The 21,464-nt window shown below is 41.1% G+C and overlaps 1 protein-coding gene across 1 annotated transcript in view; it reads right to left on the bottom strand.

Annotated features, from left to right (window-relative positions):
* The window catches only part of OTUD7A (OTU deubiquitinase 7A), a 1,253,807-nt gene that overhangs the window by 150,868 nt on the left and 1,081,475 nt on the right, over window positions 1-21,464 (bottom strand). Inside the window, exon 11 of the mRNA XM_086959365.1 lies at window positions 2,644-2,771. Coding sequence (XP_086815491.1) covers window positions 2,644-2,771 — 128 coding nt within the window. The remainder of the gene's footprint in view (window positions 1-2,643; window positions 2,772-21,464) is intronic.

Genomic DNA, 21,464 nt, shown 5'->3' with positions numbered 1-21,464 from the left:
TGTAAAATACGGACATGCACCTGGAGCTTGGTACTGCCCACATACCTAAGCCCACAGGTGCAAGTTAAAACATAGACTGCATAATCCGTTTTACAGGATAAATTACCCTGGATGGTTTTAGGTAAAGTGCTGAAGGGAGTATTATAATGTACAGTGGAAATACCAAAATTGCAAGCCCTGCAACTCGAACATTTGAAAAAGCCCCTGGTAGGTCTTAACCAGGGTGCTTTGGCTTTCAGCTCAGGGGCGGGTGTGTCAAGCGAGTTCCCCATCGTTTTAGCTCTCCTAAAGGTAACAGAGGGGGCTAAGGGTAATCTGGTATTCAACACGTGATCACTCAGCACAATGGGCCAATTTTTATTGAGAATGGTTCTAATTTTCCTTTCTTCCTTGCTGAAAGTGGTGATCATACGTGGGCAAGTAATGGGGAGCTCAGATCTAGGAGTGATCAATGTCTCATCAATGTTGTCTGTGAACAGGCTCTCCCTCGGCCGAGAGAGAGACTTAGTGTAGGCAGATTTTATGACCGCTTCTGGATAGCCCCTAGCTTTTAAGCGTATAGTAAGGTCCCTAAGACAAGATTCAAAATCAGATGCTGAGCTGCAGATTCTTTTTAGCCTCAGCATCTCGCCATAGGGAATACCTGCTATTGTATGTTTAAGATGCATACTGGTAGCGTGCAAGGTGGCATTGCCTGCCGTGGATTTCCTATGCAGAGTGGTATTAATTTTGTTGTCATCAATATAAACTTCAACATCCAAAAATTGAATTTTATGTTTGTCCACATGAGCAGTAAAGTTTAAATTGAGATGATTATTGCTGATATCATCAATGAATGCTAACGCTTCAGCTTTACTGCCTCGCCAGGCAATAAAGATATCGTCAATGTATCGTAAAAAGCATACGACATGATTGTCCATCCACACTTTGTGGCGTACCATGAGGACCTGCTCCTCCCACCAGCCAATGTGCAAGCACGCATAGCTGGGGGAGAAACAGGCCCCCATCGCCACGCCCCGAAGTTGTCTGAATATCTCCTTACCAAAGGTGAAGAAATTGTTGTGTAGACACCACTCCATGAGACCGATAATAACCTTATTGTGTTCATAGTGTATGATGGAGCGCTTAGACAGAAAATGTTTAACAGCAGCCAACCCTTGTTGATGGTCTATGCTTGTATAAAGCGCTTCAACAACTAAGGTGATTAGCCACATATCAGAGTCCCATGGTATTCCATCAATTTTACTCAAAAAATGACTGGTGTCTCGCACAATGCTGGGTAACTCTTTTACAAAGTCTTGGAGGAAATAATCAATAAATTCCCCCACTTTCTCACCCATGCTTCCTATAGCAGATATAATTGGTCTGCCGGGTATGGGAACCACGGCCTTGTGTATTTTAGGTATTAAATACAAAGATGGTAAAATAGGGAATATATATATATATATATATATATATTTTGCAGATTCCTTAAAGTTTTGCAACAATAAGGTTGAGTCGCACTCAAGATTATATTATAGAGGATAAAGTTTTATTGACTGGTGTGTTTCAAACTCACGGTCTTTGTATATGTATATATATATGTATATGTATATATATATATATATATATACAATAGTGTATATATATTTATATACACACACACACATATATACACACATACATATATATATATATATATATATATATATATATATATATATATATATATATATATACATATATACATATATATATACATATATATATACACACACACATAAATATATACATATATATGCACATATCTTTATGCATATATATATATACACACACACACACACACACATATATATATATATATATATATATATATATATATATATATATATATATATATATATATATATACGTATATATATACATACACACACACATACACATATGTGCTTGAGACTTGCCATATGCAAGACCCAACTATTAACAAGTCGCAGGCACCATGAATGCCTTCCACACAGTGTAGGGATGATAAGGGGAGCACCATAGGTGGCTCCGAGGCCGCATTGCAGAGCGCCAGGGGGGAGAAGGCCCTGCTAGGGGACCCCAAAGACACTTTCTGACCGCCTTTTCCAGTTGGAAAGACCAACATGAAATGGCTGTCGGAAAGTGCCATCATAATCCCGACTGCGGAGCCGAGCCTGGCTCCGCTGTCATTAGGGGATTATGCTGTTTCCAATGCTCTGACAGGCTCCCTGAGCCCGTGAGTACCACGTCATAATCCCTCCGCTGGTTTTGTACCGACCGCCATCATCCTTGAATGGCCATCGGGATGAAAGCAGATGACCCCTGGTCGGAGGCTTTACCCCCGACATTGTAATCAGGTTCATAGTTTTTGCCTCTTATTGTATGTAAATAAAGGCAACTAAAGAATAATATTCATGAAATACAAGCATATGTACTTCTATTCTTTTAGCAACAACTAAACCCTTGCTGAGTGTGATAGTCCCCGCTGTCCTGCACACCAGGCCGATTAGTATACATAATTATAACATATTTTTCCTTGAAAATGTATTAATTGATATTCATAAGGAAATGTTAACTTATATTGTTAAAGGTTCATTGAACTGTTCAATGAAGTGAAGCTTTCATTTGTTAAGGACTTACCTTCTCCACCTGAATCTCTTAACATGGTATCTGCCACAACCACAATAGGTCTTCTTAGTATGTGAGCCAAAACAAACACATGAAACTCTTCCAAGCTCTCGTACACTGGATCCTCCGCATTGTCCGCTCTTGAAAACACAATACAAATCGTATAAGATATTTTCTCACAAATATAATGACTGTGTCAAATTTATTAAACAAAAACTTAAAGGGCAATGTCTCAAGAATGTGAATTTAGTAAAAGACCATAAAATGCTGCAGTAACTTCCAGTTTATATAGCTCAGACTTTATACCCATTAGGGCACTCAGAAAGCTTTACAAGCATTGGTTAAAGTTCAACATGGGTGTATTAGGGGGGAACTTGAGTAAAAGACCGGTATAGTGTGGGGATGTCCACAGATGTAGGACTTTATTAGTATAAACTACTGGCTTTTTTATTAAACAAATCCAATTTTTAGAGGTGGAGGAAATGCATCCAAAAATCATGTTTGTTCATGGATACATGAGTTTTGTCAGAATATGCTCGTGCAAATCTGTTTTTCCGGGAATTTCGAGCTGTAGCAATAATATAGGTACAAAACCTTCACACATCACAAACTAAATCAATTCTAAGTTTCACAGAACTTCCTGATTGGAATTTGGGGCCTCTTGTACAAAGAATTTGTTTAGCAAAAGAAGTGTTCACAAATGGCGCACCAGCATGTACAGAATCATATTTGATTTTGTGAACCAACATATATAATAGTAGGTTGATTCACAAAGTATAGAATCATAGTGGGTTACAATTCGACCCGCCTCATCAATATTTATGAGGTAGATCACAAAGTGCGACCCAATTCATTTGGCCACTGTCACAGGGATGGTAACCTGTTGGGCTCAGCAGACCGCAATTCTGTTATTATTTTTAAATAAAGCAATATTTATTTTAAAAAATGCAAGGCATTTTCCTTACATGAAAATGGGCTGCATTTTTTAAAAAAATGAAAAGCTACACAAACCTTTTTTAGGAAGAGGCAATAGCCCATGGGACTATTGCCTACTTCTAAAACACTTATTTGTCAACATTTACAAAGTGGAAGGGTTGTCTTGCAGACTCCATCCAGGTTACCCCTTCCTTTGAGTTGGTGATAAACGTTTAATGGTTAGCAACTGGATTTCAGTCACAAAACATTAATACATACCATAAGGATTAGGTATTTGGAAATGATGCCTCTGACATACCCCTTCCAAATAGCAATACTGTGTTGTTTCCTAAACCCATTTAACAATCTGGACAATCTTTTCCAAATCATTTAATGGGTTTAACACATATTAAAAAGTGTTTTTACAGTCACAAACCTCAGGTTTACAGAGTCTGAGCATTTGCAACATTCAAAACACTTTGTATACGAGGCCCTTAGTTTCTGCACACTCCTAGTACAGAGCAGAAGTGTGTATGGGCATATGTCATTCAGCGAGTGAGGACTGCTCAATAGGGATGGGAGAGGGATAGGAACAGGTACAGTTAGTTAGACTTCAAAATTCAGACTTATCCACTCAATGTATATTTGATGGGGTTGTCACGTGGTTAGGATAGGCCATTGTAGAAACACCACCATTTTACATGCTTATGTTTCTTAAGTTGTCTTCTTTCTTTCACAGTGATATTTGACATACATTTGCTTGTGTGTCGATGCAGGATAATATTCTCTGAAACTGCATTGCTTACATTACCACTTCATAGACACATTATCACGACACCTTGAACATTCTGTACAAAGCATAAAGTTAATTGCACCAATGTTTCTGCTTGTTGTTGTATGGTAGGCGACTAAGTTATCACAATAGGATAAACAATAGCGGCCTGACTTGGGCTACAGCATGGCAGCATGGGTGTTGTTAATATATATACAGCATTGCTTCCTTGTTTAAATTAGAGGAGCATTTCACTGCACTGACACTACGAAGTTTCTGCATGACAGAGTTCCAGCCCAGTTGAGTCCTTTTTACCCCTGCAAACAGAGATGTCCACCCTATGACCAAGATTGGTAGCCTGATTACAAGGACCCTCAGGTAGTGGGGAGTTATACTAGCCCAAAGGGATTCGACAGATCACCAAACCAGGCAAACTAGGTTAGGGAGTGCTAGGTAGGAGTACATTAGAATACAGTACTCATATGTCACCATATAGTCACTGTTATAGAACAATGGTGAAATTGTTAATCTTTTTAACTATTCTCATAATGCTAATTACATTATCTATTTCATTCTACTGATTATCGCAGCACATTTATTTTATACAAGAATCCCAATGCTTCAATAAATATTAAAATGCCATGTTGAGTATTTCTTTGGGTATGCATGAGTGACCAAAAGAAAGGGTTCTGTTACCACAATTTCCTTGGGGAGTCAAGGTTGTCATGTTCTGAGGTTGCATAATTCATCTGTTTTCTGATTGGGTTTGGGGTGAGGATGGTGCGCTTTGAGTTAGCAGGACTATAGGCCAACATATCCTAGGGTGTGTACGGAATTGGTCTGGCACAATGTTGACATTTATGTTGTCCAACAAATGCACAGTTTTACAGAGAAGCTATAAGCGGTACGGCAGGGTCAATGCAAATTGTAATAGAGCTTTTTCCTCGAATTCGCAAGACCAAATACGCAAAAAATACAGAGAGCTTTCCATGGAGCCAGGTGAGTATGTACATGTTTTAAAGACGGGCAACAATGAGGTCTCACTACAGCTGCTGTTCCATTAGGCCAATCAGAAATTTAGAGAACATGGAACATTTGTGCAGGGAAATCTAGTTTATAGGCAATTTTATTACTTGCAAACATAAATGCTGAAAAGTGGGATACCTTATTTGCTGTTTTTTCATAGGCCAATGGCATCAAACTTCGAGGAGACACACAACAAATAGTGGTACAAACGCCTTTTCAACAGTGTTTCAATTTGAGGAAGCCCCAATTTCAAGTTAAATGTACTTTCATTAGAATATATAAATTCTCCACTCTGGACTGAAGAGTATGACTGTTCAGCTGCAGGTGTAATATACAGTTTACCCTGAGACTACAATTCTCGGATCTGCCAAGTAATTTGTTTCAAATAAATGTGCCTAACACCAAGATGCTTGAAACATGCTTGGAAGGAGTTGATTGTGTCTCTGATTGTACCACTTGCATGAGACATGTTGGTTATTAGCTGAGCAAATCATACACTATTACTCTGAACTCTTGCTTGTTCTCTATGAAGCTACAGAAGATGTGTTCAGCAGCAATAATTTGCATGCCAACTGAGGGGCTGATTACGATGCCGGGCGGACCAGAGTCCATCCGGCATCATTCTGGAACTGGAACCGAACAACCTGCAGTTGTCGGTTCCAGCCCAGGAATTAGGATGCGACCGAACCCTTTTCAGTCGCAATCCTATGCTTTGCTATGAAATCATGCATTCCGAATGGAATACATGTCTCATAGCAAAGAGCAGGTGTGCAGTTCATCCCTGCACCCGGTTGCAGGCACCTTGAGGTGCCTGCAACCGGGTGCAGGGATCAATAGGGGGGCACCATAGCTGCCCCCTAGGCTGCCAACCAGCAGCCTGGCACCCATGAGGGACCTGCTGAGGGCCCCCATAGCTGTTTCCCAATGCCTTTTTGTCCTGGAAAGGCTGGCACATAAAAGCAGTGGGTAACTACCATCGTAATCCTTCGTCCGGAAAGAGCCGGCAGTGGATAACTGTGGGCCTTCCGAATGACGGATGGGCTCTCTTAGCCCGTCGTGAGCAATTCGGAGGACTTATTCGGATTCCCCTCAGGCTGAGCCCATCGAAATGGCTCAGTTGGAAACGAATCTGAATCGGTGATTAAGATGCGGGCAGGAGGGCTACGACCGTCGGTCAGAGCCCTTCCTGCCCACATCGTAATGGGACCCATAGTCTGTATTTTTCTTGAATTTAGATGGCAATCAATATTTATAGTATGGCGTGGCTGTGTGGCAAGTATTTTGTCAAGGTGAATTTATAATGTCTACTAGAATTAGGGAAAAGGAGAGTAAAGCAAATTATTCTAATTTACAGAAATAAACCATTAACTGAATTATATTTTACTACATCACGTTAGAATGTTTGGTCTATAGCTTTGTTTGTTGGATTTTGCCTCATTAAGCCTGTAGATTGTATATGCAACACCCACAACAAAAAAGCATTGGCATTGCAATAGGTCTTACCATTTGGACCTTATAAGTGTTTAGCGACGCAGCACATTATACTGTGTGCTGTGCCACATGGGATTGTAGAGCTATACAATCAGTACACAGTAGGTCATGCAGTGCAATTCAGGAATACATGCGTGCCTCAAGAAACATTTATGGCTACATTCCAAGGCTTTTTAACGCACAGACAGATAGATAATTACTTTGATGCAAGTCAACAGCACTATAACATTCTGTGTACGACTGCTAGAGTATTGAACACCCAATAAAAGAAATCAGTGAAGTACTTTCCAATGGTAGTGAAGTCGAATCCCTCCTCCTCCCTCAATTCACAAGGAACCCTTCTCCAGAGATTTCCATTCAAAACCCTGCGTGCACCATCCGTTTACCAGCAAGCCCCTACCACGCCCTCTGTCCCAGCCCCTGGGTATAGGAGCACTGAAAAAAGCAACAACAAAAAATGCTCCCATTTGTCAAGTAGAGGGGAAATAATGAATAAACAGGGACGGCATTGGCATCACTTAATCTATGCGTACCTAAAACTAAAAAAAATAGACTGATCTTGTCTTGTGTAAGTGGTGCTTTTGTAAAGCGCTCCAATACCTTTGGGTCAGTCGAGTTTCTCCACTATAAAAATGCCCCCAAAAACGAATCTGACCTTATGTAATGTAACTAGCGCAAAGGCTACAACACCTTCAGATCGCTCAAATTCACATAACATAATAAAAAAAATGCCTCACAGTCCATGGGGAGCTGGACTGAATGTGCTTTGAATTTTTAGCTCTGAGAGTATGAGGACAACAAGAAGAGGCAGGGGGCACATAGCGACGTTAGAGTGATGAATGCTGCTCCCATTTCTCAATTAGAGGGGAAAGAATGAATAAACAGGGGTGGCTTCTGCATCACCTAATCTCTGGGCACCTTAAAACAAAAAAATTACCTTGCCTTGTGTAATTTAACTGGCACTTTTGTAAAGCACTTCAATACCTTTGGGTCTGTTGAGTTTGTGCTTTATAATAGTGCCCCCCCAAAATTAATCGGGCATTGTGTAAAGTAACTAGCCCTCACGGAAATCGCTCCAACACCTTTGGGTCACTTGAATTCACATTTCATAAACAAGCATCAGAGAAAATGCGATTGGGGTTTGCTCAAGCCTTGCCCCTAACTGTGCTGCAAGGTTGGGCTGCTGTAGGTCTGGTAAAGCAATAAGCATTGAAGCGGGATAGGTTTGAGGGAAAACCTCACACTTTGAAGTCAGAAAAAATTAAAGAGGCAATTTTGAAAACTGCATCCAGTGTCTGACATTTCATCTCAGTATTTTAACGAGACGGGGAGATGAAGTGACGGGAGCAGAAGCTGAGTGTAGTGACATCTTCACAAAGGGGACGAACTCCTTGAAATGGTATTCAGGTATTTATTCGAGATGAACTTCAGGAGAAGCAAAGTGCATGCAGTAACACAAACAGGAACAGCATAAATGAGATCATAGCATTCCTATTCAGTACAGAGCAATGCAGTAGATTCCATTACACATAACAATTCTAACAGCTCTTAAAGTAACATGCAATCACCACACATCCCCCCACCGAAGAAGGGCATACAGTGGCACGAGCAGGCATCAAAGAAAGTTTAGTCCCTTCAAATGAATACATAAACACAGAAGAGTAATGTTAACAGTAATTGAGCGGTGCTTTGAGGGAGGAAACCAACCACTAAAAGGGGAGACAAAGAGGAAGGAATAACCACTAGCAAGCAAGCATTTTTGAACGGCAAATGCAGGGATGAATAAAAAGGCAATGGGCGGGCTGAAAGCCCACAGGGTGAATACAGCATGTCTCGAAGAGACAGCGCATGTGCTTCCTTGGCTCAATCTAAAAAGATGTCTATGAAGTAGAGATCTTCGGGAACTACTAACTTCGATGATTATTGTTAGATGGAAAATAACTCACAAAAGGTACCATATCACATAATACACATTCAAGCCAATGATCTGCCTAATGTTTGAGGGTACAGATCTTTTGTAAATTTCCTAAAGCCTCTCAGAACGCGAGAAACTATTATTACTATTCAACGCCATCTGTTAGATCTGAAGGTCTCTAGTTGGCAATGGTATTCACCTCTGTCCAAATAGGGACCCTTACTTCTAAGTCAGGATAAGGGGATTACACTCCTCAATAACCCCTGCTCACCCCCTTGGTAGCTTGGCACGAGCAGTCAGGCTTACCTCAGAGGCAGTGTGTTGAGCATTTGTGAATATACAAAGTAATACAGTGAAAACACTACAGATGGACACAACACAGGTTTTATTATAAAAATAAGTATTCTTTATATAGACTTAACACAAGAACACCAACGACAAAAATCCACAATACTATACTTAAGATTACTTAAAGATGATAAAACGTTGTTTAGTTCAAGTTGATAATAAATGCGACAAAGTACTCAACAAAGTACCTGGATGCCTAACTCAAAGTTAACAAAAGGCTCCCAAAAGGGGAGATGCGTTGGTTCCGTGATCCAGGGGAGATGATGCGTCGTGCCTCAATGCTTGCGCAGAGTAGGGGATGTGTCGTGATCCTTACCTGTGCGGAGGTGATGCGTAGATTCTCGGCCTGCGGGCCTGTTGCGGTACGCAAGATGGCGCCTTGATGCGATACGATGATCCGGCTGCGATGCGAGAAGATTGCGCCCTTGATGCGGCGATGCGATGACGGTGCATTGACGCCCTGGCAGCCTTGCGACTACTCTGTACTTTGGAGCCATGACAGGCACTGCAACACGCTTCTCCGGTGATGCGATGGCGACTCTCACGATGGCGTCACGCTTCTCCGGTGATGCGACAGCAGGCAGCTTCAATGAACACACGCTTCCAGAGAGATGCGGCGAAGGCTCACTTCTCTGGCGATGCGACGATCTCGGCTGCGGCAGCGACACGCTTCCTCTCGGTGCATCGCGCTTCCAGCTCACAGCGACACGCAAATGTCTGGAGTTGAGAATTCCCAGCAACGAAAGTCAGCGGGGAGCTGGAGATGAAGTCTTTTGGCCCTGAGATTTCAGCAGGAGGCAAGCACAGTTCAAGCCCTTGGAGAATATTCTGTAAATGATTAAAGTTTTTAAAAAGTTCCTTATGCTTTCCTTGGCAATGAAGCAACCACGGCAGGCTAACCCAGCAAACAGCACACTGGTAGAGGGGCAGTAAAACTCCTGCAGTTTCCTTGGTTCTTCTCCGTGGCAAAAGGTGTCTTGTTTCAGAAGTGATATCATTTCTTGGGATCAGGGTCCCAATATTTATACCCCAAAATCCTTTGTTCTCTGAAGGCAGAGAGGTCTCTGCCTAGTCCAAACCAGTCCCTGAGCACTTTGTTTACATGACTCTCTTCTTCATTTCACTGTGCAGGGCAGAGGCATCAGCCGCCCCACAGGAGGTGGAGCCAGAACAGGGGAGGGAAGATACAGCTCTGGAGCACTTTGTTGACATGATTCCTTCTCTCCTTCTCTCCTTTCACAGTGCAGAGCAGAGACATCAGAAAAGCCACAGGAGGTTGAGCCAGCATTGTAGAGGAAAGGCCCAGCCCTATTCAAGTCCCAGGTGCAACTCCTCCCTCCCATCTAGATGCAGATCTCTCTATTCACCACCGGGCTGCCCCAGCCGGTCTCCTGGAATCCCCCAGCCCTGTCACTCACAAACCCAGACAAGGAATACACAACATAGCAGAGGCAGGCCTGGACAGTTAGGCAAGAAAATACCTACTTTCTAAAAGTGGTATTTTCAAACACAGAATATTAAAACCAACTTTACTAAAAGATGTATTTTATCATTCTGAGTTCAGGCTTATTAAATTTGAATTTCTACCATGTTACCCGAGTCAGTTAGGAATACTAGAATGTAATAATCTAACTGCCCATTCTAGCCTATGGAGAACAGGTGGCCTTCAATAGTGAAAAACGAAAATGGCTGTAATTCACTATTAGGGCATGCTACACACACCAGAGCATGTCTTACCTTATACTTACAATGCACCCTGCCCTTGGGCCTACCATAGGGGTGTCTAACATGAAGCAAAGGGAAGGTTTAGGGACTGGCAAGTGGGTGCACTTGGCTAAGTCGACATGGCTGTGCTAGACTGCACACAGGCCTTGCAATGGCAGGCCTGAGACACACTTTACAAGCTGCTTCTGTGGGTGGCACAACCAGTGCTGCAAGCCCACCAGCAGCATTTGATTTACAAGCCCTGGGCGCACATGGTGCACTGTACTAGGAGCTGACAGATAAATCAAATTACCCAATCATGGAATATCCAATTAATACATTAATTTAACATAGGGAGCACTTGCACCGTGGCACTGATTAGCAGTGGCACAGTGCCCAAAGCATAAAACCAGCAAAAACATATCAAAACAGAGGAGGCAATCAGTCAAAATGGAAGGGAGACTCACGCCAATGATACCAGGTCTAACATCATCTTACGCAGCCCAAAGAATGAAACAAGTTGTTTTTTATTACGATTTCGATTGTTCAAAGCATGTAAAAATACATGTACCCTTTAATCAGGTCATGTTATAAAAATCAGAACCTTAAAATATCACTCATAAAAAGAATTACTCACTATTAAGAAAACGGGTTTAGACTTTTTATTATATTACTAAATGTCTAACCTTATTCATGCTTACATATCTCTTATAGGTCCTCAAAAACTGCATATGTTGGTGCTCTGTGCTGGAGGCCAATGTCTAGTAAAACCAGTGGGTCCAAACTAGTGAACAAGACTGCAGGGTCCTAATTTTGAGATTGTCTGAAGCCAGGTGCTCCTTAGTGCACCAGATAGATAACCATACCGAGGGGTACTATTGTTTTTAATGCGATAAATAGAACCTTCTCAGAGTGAGGAATAGCATACAACTCAGAATAGCACGCTAAAGACTATACTCTTTTATTCCTGGTAAATTCCAGCAGATTTGACCTGCCTAAAATTAACTTATTGTGAGATATTCTACGCACCTGGTGATTACTGAATGCGCTGAGCTCCACTCAACTAGTAATCCTGATAACTGGACAAACAGGGGTTCACACATTTAATACTGGATCCTGCGTTCATGGGTTAACAAATTGAGCAATGGGAAACATGTCTTCTTATATAATCAGATCTAAAAATGATTCACATGTTTTACCCTTGGATACAAGTCTTTGAGAAAGTTGACTAGATTTACTCCACACCTCAAAAGACCCTATTGTAGATGAAGTTCTGCTTTAATGCCAAACTTGAGGTCCTTCATGTAATTGGTAGTGTAGAAAGCATAACATCCGATTGGAATTACACTGGAAAACGCTCAGTTTTATGTAAACTCCAAATAACCTTTCCCTCATTGACTGATTATCACAGTATTTTAAATTCGAAGTGAGCATAGAGGATATTGCAGTAATGATGTCTATTCTGCACTTGTTGTGTGAGGCAAGCTTCCCTAAAATATGATGCTTCTCAGATATCCAGTTTGCTTTCAATTGTATTTCCCAGCTTATGCTTCTTTACAAGGAAACAGTTTGCTTCTCCCCATGCTCTTTTCTTTGTGATGGATGTAATGACTAGGATGCTTTCCCTGCTGTTACCTGTAACGTGCCTGCTCTTCCCAGATATTGCTTAGTTTCATATGGGAACCCCTCCTCATCCACAGGTAGAATCTTTGTCTTCATGGTCATACCCACTATCATGTGTAGTTGTGCCCACTATTCACCTGTGACTTTTTGCCTCAGACTGCAGGGTATCTTTCATTGTATTATGCATATAAAACATATCAATGTATTTGTTATGTTTAAATATATATTATTATAGTGTGCGTTTTGTTCATATATTTATATATCTATTGGTGTATAGGGTTTTAATTAGTCCAAATGTTCGTTATATACCTATACAGGTATACAGGAGTGATTCTTCACATATTGCTTAGGCATCAGAAGAACATCTCACAGTCCTCCATTAAAACACTACAGATAGGAAACCATGATCTGTCTGAGACAAAGGGAAGCATTTGTTTTCCCAGAGACACTTTAACCTTTAAAAAAGCTGGTCTGCCATAGACTGGTCTGTGTGGGCTCCAATTGGAAAATAGATATGCAATTGTTGTATTCCACACCCTCTGGAGATTAATTCTGAGGACGGAAAGTGCAAAAAATACCATGTTATACCTCTTTATAAATTGAAATCCTTTATATTCTCTGCTGAAACTAAAACAGTGATAATTAAAAACATTATTTTGTATATGTTCTGTACTAGCTTGGCTTTAAATAAAGTTTCTAACAATAGTACTCGGGATGTTTTGTTTGTGAGCTGGTTATGAAACAACAGAACCCAGAAAAATGTATTTGTTGTCTCTGGCAGGTTTACCAGTTACTAACATAAATGCTTTTCAGGTAAATTGAGAGGCACTCAGGGGACACCAGTCCATTGTTCCTGCCCCAGAGAGTAAGCTGCTGCATATACGCTCTGTAGAGGGAAAGGGGAAGAACGACTGGCTTGCCAATGCATCTTGACTCTCATCTTTGTGGCCTTGTATACTGATGGGAGTCACACACAATATCAATACAGAGATGTCCAATTCATATTGGTAGAAACATCCTCCCTCAAATTAGACACAAAAGCACTGTTCTCCTGAAGGGTTTGCACTTTAACTTTTTAACAGGGAATCTTACTGAACTATAATCTAAATCTATTGTAAAATGGAAAATGTAAATGTGATAATAAAGCTGAATCTGGTAGTATTGCCAGTTGTGCGTATCCTACAGAAACATTTTACTCATGCTAAAAAACTGAAGAAGTAGAACAAACCACTAGACATTTGTGAGGTATAAACATGCATAGCCGCATACTAGATATACACTTTACCTGAGTACGGAGATGCCCACACATTTTCAGTAACACGTGCAGTGGTTTAATGGGGAATTTATTTATGTTATAACATTAGTCAGACTAGGACAATTATCTTCTTGGGTATGAGCATGGGCAAAACTATTGGGATACACACGACACCCACAACATAACAATTTAAATCTTGATCAATTGAAGGTAATGGTAGGAAAATTGGTAACAGTACACTATCAGTTTAGACACAACATGTTGTATCCTTTGTGGACAAATGTCAATACAGGTGATTTTCATGGTGCACCTGCAACTATGATGAATCCACAGACTATTAATGGAGAAATAGGAAAAGAGCCCACTGAGTGAGATGAGGTGCCCTTCAGGATCACCCTCAAAACAAACCAATTGGAAGCGGTGTACTCATAGACAACGCTCAAGAAAAACAGAATATTGACTATATGTCTTCCCAAATATTGGTTCCATCTGTTTAAGAATGTCCTATTTGGAAGTATATGGTCTGATATATACCTGAGAACGTATGAGACTTCCTCTACAGTGGTGTTACTGAAGGTCTTAAAATAAATGCAGGACAAACATGGTGACAATGGCCTGAATTTAATAGGAAGTGTTGACAGGGTTGTTGAAACAACTCTCAGCAACATTCCGAGTGACGTGACACTATTGGCTTTATCCCAGCATCTTAGCACCCTAGCTTATGATCGGAGAGACAATGCTTTGCTTAGGCTACAAAAATACACTCTAACGCATAATAATAAACCCAGCCTCCTATAGACTAAATCATGTGAGGTAAGGACAACATGCAGTTTGGCAGTGGGTATATGATTGCTGGCTTCCTCCTCTTATGATGTCGACTGTTCACCTACTAATTCCTAACAGCACGTACTCTGTAGGCATACAGAATAGCCAAAAATATAATGTTATATCTTTTTATACTTTCACATTCTTTATATTCTCAATTGCTACCATAATAGGATATTTCCTAAATTTTTGCTCATATGTTCTGTACAAGCTTGGCTTCTCAAACAAAGCTGGGTTTTCTGGCCCGCAAGATTGTCTAAAGTGCACCTGTGTCTGGGAAATACAGGTGCAGAAACACCAGGCCAGTTATAACTAAGCAGAACAGTATTCTGCTGCTCCCCAACTTGTTCTTGGTCCCTGGTTGTTAAATGTGATAAGATCTAGTATTTCTAGGATGGATTCCAGAAATAGGTATTCTCTTGTATTTGTATTTATGGTATTTCTAAAGCGTGTTAGACCAAGAGGCATCAAAGCGCTATGTAGGGAGAGGGACAGACAGAACAGTGGAACCCAAAAGACCAGACAATTCCCCTAAAAAGCAACCCCTAACCAACCTAGTCTGCAAACTGGCAGGTTTTAATTAGCTTACAGAACATCAAGTTAGATCTCTGGGTTCAGTAGCCTAGCAGCTGCCACCGTAAAGGCGTGTTCGCCCCACCCATTTTTCTTTCATCAAGGAACCACTACGTAATGTGGTCCGGCAGATCTCAAAGATCTCCTGGGAACATACCAATTCAGGCTTGTCTTAAGATTGCTCGAACCCTTGGAGTGAGGCACTTTATGGGTCAAACACAGTTCCCTTCTCTTACTGAGGCATGTTTGGGTACTCCCAGGACCAAGTGTGCGGCCACATTCTGGATGACTTGGAGCTTGTTCAACGAGAGTTGATTGGTATTTGAGTACTGGGCATTACAGAAGTCTAGCCGTAATGTGATGAGTGTGATGACCACTGAAGTCCTGAGCGCCTTGAAAATATAAACCAACAACAAGAGAGGAAGGGTCAATAGGCCACTCTTGTACCCCTTAGAGCTAATATATCAAAACAACATAAGAGTGCCCAATAAAAGGAGACAAGCTCAGACTAAAAATGAACATTGGAGGGATAGAAAACGTATTACCACCACCATTGAATTGAAGAAATATACCAATGGATGTAAATAAAGTGGGAAGAAAAAACCTCAGTGGGGAAAAGGAACCCTCAGGCACCAACTAGATAGTTGGTTGCCAGTTGTCTTCAGTGGGTCCATATTGTAAGTACGTGAAAACTACGTAGCAGCAAAAAGAAGAAGAAGTGCACGGTTAAAAAGAGTATGGACTACTCCCCAAACTAGAAAATTCTTTTAATGTAGGGGTAACTCTAACTCTAATAAAAACAATAGTGCAAAGTCGGACATATAGGAGGTTGAGTTAATTCGAAACAAATGTCCTAAACGGTCGACATGTTTCTTGCAAGAGCCTAACATCAGCTCAGCATTCCTCAGGACCACATAGACCCTGGACTCATAAGAAGCCCTCCCTAAGGAGCCAAATCCATAAGAGGCGGGGCCACAGGCCGTGGATGTGCGCAGAATAGGTGCTCCTGTAGGGAGTCATTTAGAAGGAATGTTCTGAACGCGAAGGTTTCCTCTGCCACGTGTCTATGGGGCATTTCTCCTGCTATCGTGAAACTGATCATCCCTCATTTGTGAAGGGGGTTTTGCGCAGAAGTTTGCATGCATGATATTACAGATAAGTTTGTAATTTTAATTCATCTCTTTTTCCTTCACCCCGCCTATTATGGATTTGGCTCCTTAGGGAGGGCTTCTTATGTGGCCAGGGTCTATGTGGTCCTGAGGAATGCTGAGCTGATGTTAGGCTCTTGCAAGAAACATGTGGACCGTTTAGGACATTTGGTTCGAATTAACTCAACCTCCTACATGTCCGACTTTGCACTATTGTTTTTAATAGAGTTAGAGCTACCCCTACATTAAAAGAATTTTCTAGTTTGGGGAGTAGTCCATACTCTTTTTAACTGTGCACTTCTTCTTCTTTTTGCTGCTACGTAGTTTTCACGGACTTACAATATGGACCCAATGAAGACAACTTGCAACCAACTATCTAGTTGGTGCCTGAGGGTTCTTTTTCCTCACTGAGGTTTTTTTATTCCCACTTTATTTACATCCCTTGGTATATTTCTTCTATTCAATGGTGGTGGTAATACGTTTTCTATCCCTCCAATGTTCATTTTTAGTCTGAGCTAGTCGCCTTGAAAATATGTCAAAGTAGTTAACATGACCTTGAGTAATAAAAATTATTTGCTAATGATGCAGCTTAGATACAGAGACAGGAACAACGTAACTGATTATAAGACGGCCACTGTTGGCCAAAAGGCTTCTGTTGAGAATGTGGAAATGCCCCTTTGCTTCCTGATCTGAAGATAAAGTACTGGCCCACAGAAGTGTCTCTACTGGTATCAAATAGGTTAGCATATACAAATAATTCCCAGGACTACATGCATGCACTCATATAGTGCCTTATGTGGAGCCAAATCATGATTAATTGTGAATTTGTATAAAATCTATTTCTGTTTGATACAGAGTTCTCCAATATTAATCCTTTAGAGAAATGTAATTAATATTCATTTGTATAGTGACAGCAAAATAGAACTTTATCTTTTTGGCTTCCATAACAATACTGACGTACATGAAGTTTCCATTTCAAAGCCGGACTGAAAGCTAAGATATGCCCTGCCAAACATTTCAAATCAGCCCCACTCTACAGAAGGTTGTGGCAAGTAAAGCACCAGGGGAGCACAGTTGGGTCTCAGTAACCCACTGCCTTGCACCCCAGTGGGAAAATGCAAGAGTGTCATAATGGCAGTCTCGACCTGATCCTTATTTTGACATTTGACGTTTGACAGGGAAACAGTGTTTTAATTATTTCTGTTATATATGGACAACCAGTATATGTTTTAACAAGCCATTCCCGAGCTCTTGACTTTGTCAATGTGAATGTCTTTTGACCATGTTTTCTAGCAGCACAGCTGCTGACCAGCATGGCAAAATGTTGCTGAAATCTAAACACAAACAAGCGCTATGACGTGGCCTGCGCTCTCCGCATTATAGCACTTTTTTCCAGTGACTTTCATCCATGCTGAACAGCAGATGTACTGCTAGACAACGTGCTTAAAAGACATTCACATTCACAAGGCCAAATAGCTTGGGCATTGCCAAAATCTATTGGCTTTGCCACTGCTTGTTTGGTGTTGATAGTATCTTGATGAACAAATGTGGAAGTGATAGTGAGAAATAGTTGAGGAGCTTTAAAGTGAAGCGAGGTTGTGGTGTAACGGTCAGAGCTGTCGACAAGGGAACTGAGGAACCAGGTTTGAATATTGGGGTGGCTGAACAATTTGTGATTCTGGGCAAATCACTAATGCTTCCCTCTGCCTACAACAATGAATGTGTCATTGTGTAATGTAACTATCAAGCACTGAAAGCGCTCCAATACCATCGATAGCGACCACTGCGCCTTCATCGGCCTGGTCGCCCCCACGCTCCTTGTGTCTCCTGCTCCTGCCTTACCTGCCTCCTGCTGCTGTGCCTGCCTGCCTGCCTGCCTGCCTGCTCGCCTACGCCGTCAGCCTCGCCAACAAGCGCCCCAGCCGCCGCAGGGCCGCCCGCCAAGTCCGCACTCGTTTTTCCCGCTGCTGCCTGCCTGTGTGTGTGTGTGTATGTATGAGGTGCTTTCATAGCTACTGTCTGTACAGTATATATGTTATGTGCCTATACTGCAGCTCTATGCCCTGTATCTTCTATACGTCTGACGGATGCTTCAACTGCTGCAGATATTAGGATTTTCTTTGGTTATTTATACAGTGCTTACTTCCATCAAGCATCTAACCACCTGTTATTTGAATGTTGGTGAAGCTGTGACGACCTTTTCACTATAATACAGGCTTATCAATAGGTGATTTTTTAAGCCCTCTGAAATGGCCATAGGTAATTTGTGTTCCTATAGAATCTGTAAGCATAATGAGATCTGTTTACAAAGATTTTTTAATTTCATTCTTATATCTAGGTAAAGTCTTTGAATGCATTCAAAAATACATTTTTGCTCCAAGGCTTGGTGTGGGCTGCCTGTGGAAGACTAATGATAACAAGACTGAAATCCTGATCATTATCTATCAACTGCCAGGGAAACCGGACCTACCCCTAAGCAGTGGACTCAAAACCGTGGAGTCTGGTTCCATAATGATATTTCTATTAATTTCAAAATCCACAAACTTCGGATTTGCTATTTCCAGCTCCTCGTGTCTTTCCAGTCATAATAGGGTGTATGTTTATGGCAAGGAAAAAATAGCAAATCTTTACATTTGATTGGTAAACCCCTTTGCTAATCTGAATCACAATTTACTCATATGTATATTAGTCACAATTGAGTGCAAGGTATATTCATCAGTATGACATAAGTACATTATCTATGCATGTGATGTATGTATTACAAAACATATAAATCTCAGTTGGGAATTCAATTGGAATGTCATAGTAAGTTACAGTGCAAATCATTCACAGATCGATATACGCTTCCTACACTTGTGTATGCACCTTAACTGCACTTGAATCAATCTAGTGTGCTCCCATTCTCCATTTTGTCCTGTTAAGTGATTATAAGTCCAAGTACATGTCACTGGAATACGCGGCCTACACTCCTCCGGATCAGCTCCTTTCTCACTGGACACACTCAAAACTGCGAGCCTGGACCTGTACTTGTCCTTTGCCTCCAACCTGTTCTAAGGCACCCCTCAAGGTTCCTCGCATAGCCGTTCGTTCCCCAATGTTTACCTTGCCCCATTCGTCAAGATCGTCTATTACCCTGGACTCAACATTATCCTTTATGCTGATGACACCCAGCTAATTTTCTCTCTCTTCAACAACACCTCCAGCACCCAGATGAAGGTCACCTACTGCATGTCTGAAGTTGCAGACAGGATGAGGATCAACTGCGTGAAGCTCAACTATGACAAAACAGAAGTAGTCATTCTTTAGAAAAAACATCTCCCACTCAGAGAAGCTAGACCGCCCTCAGCACAGAACCTAAGGATTGTGATCAAGCAATCAAATCTCGTTGTCTATCCAGGTCAACATGGTCGCCTCCACCGGATTCTACACCCTGAAACTCCACAAAAAAGTTATTAGATGGCTCCCGCTAGACCCCTAAAGATTCATCACTAAGGAACTGATCACCCACTGACAGGACTATGGAAATTATCTCTCTGTTGGAATCACCACACAACTGACAAATAGACATCAGGCCTTTCAGAATGGACCAGTCAGAGTCTCTCTCAAACCCCACTATGCACACACACACACACATACATACACACATCCAATTACCTTAAAGACCTCCACCTCATGAACACACATAAACCCACCTTCTTCAAATTCTTCATTCACACCTTCAGAGTTTTACATAAGCAAGGCCCTGCATACCTGAACAGCTGCATCAACGTCCACATCCCAACTAGACACCTACGCTCTGCCAACCTCCTGCTCAACCACATCCCGTACTTTCGTAGTGCCTGTACTGGCCTTTTCTTACCTGGCTCTAAAGCCTGGAATGACCTCCCGTTGCACAATAAAGCTGCCAACTCCATCTTAGGAATTCACAAATAAAATGGAAACCTGGCTATTCCATTAGGACCCCGTCAGCTTAGCTCCTCCTCATTGGCGCTATGGAGTCCCCCTCGTGATATGCATGCCATTCGAATAAACATAACATACATTACATAACATAATATAACACTGAAATGTTCTAATGTGTTATAAAAACATGGTTATAGAATATACTACTGAATAAAATAAATATAATTACAGCTATAGCTCAAGGGCATGTAACAGAATACAGAAATAGTGGAAAACAGCAAAATGCTCAAGTTAGGTACCTAAATCAAATTCATTTGAATCGGCCCCCTCTTTCTTTTCCTGCCAAGTGTACCAAAGTTAATGCATTTATCTATGGAACAATAGCCTACCTAGAATGGGTCATCAGAATATGTGTTTTCATTTTCAATTAGAAGTAGGGATTTTCTTAGCACATCTGCTAAACTGTATAGTAGAGTTTTATACAATGACATGTTGTTTCTGTGGTTTTATTGAAAATAACTTTTTAAATATTTCTTCTTCTCATGTTTTGATTTGATATTAGCAATATTTACTTTGTAAAAAAAGATGTTTTTCTCAGAAGACCACACTTGGTGCTAAATGTCAGGGGTGCCGAATAAAGGCCCACATGCATCATTGTGTCATTTTGCATTTCTTAATTTGCGAAAAATAAGGAATCGCAAATTAAGAAGTGCAAAATGCTATGCATCATTTTTTTCGGTATTTCTTTGTGATTCGGTAAAAATCGCAATTTTTACCGAATCCCAAAGAAATACCAAATTCTTAAGTTAATTTTCGCAATTCCCATTGATTCCTATGGGCCAAAAGGCCCATAGGAGTCAATGCAAATTGCGAGTGGCACTTAGAAAATTTCATGGGTGCAGGGGGGGGTCCAAAGGACCCCCCCATGCACCCCTGAAATGTATTTTTCGCATCATGTTGCACACACACATGTCCTAAGGACATGTGTGTCCGTAACATGAATGTTGAAAAAAAAGCATTTTCAACATTTTAAACACTTTTTCCAAATTTACCGAGTGGTTCAACCACTCGGTAAATTTGGCACCCTATTTGCGAATTTTCACTTTTTAAAATAATGATGCATTGCTTTTAAGAAATCGCACATCTGCGACTTCTTGAAAGCACCCGCAATTTTAGAATTCGCAAACATGTTACGAATTCTAAAATTGCATCATGCATCCCAAAAAGCACTTTTGCATTCGCAAACGGCCGATTTTAAGGAATCGCACCGTTTGCGAATGAAAAAGTGCTTGATTCATGTGGGCCATAAAGACAATCCATGGTTCCTCCTCATGC

Source organism: Lissotriton vulgaris, chromosome 2_2 (genome assembly GCF_964263255.1).
Source record: "Lissotriton vulgaris chromosome 2_2, aLisVul1.2, whole genome shotgun sequence".
Taxonomy (NCBI): Eukaryota; Metazoa; Chordata; class Amphibia; order Caudata; family Salamandridae; genus Lissotriton; species Lissotriton vulgaris.
The sequence above is the reverse complement of the archived record's forward strand: the minus strand, read 5'-3'. Positions and strand labels throughout refer to the sequence as shown.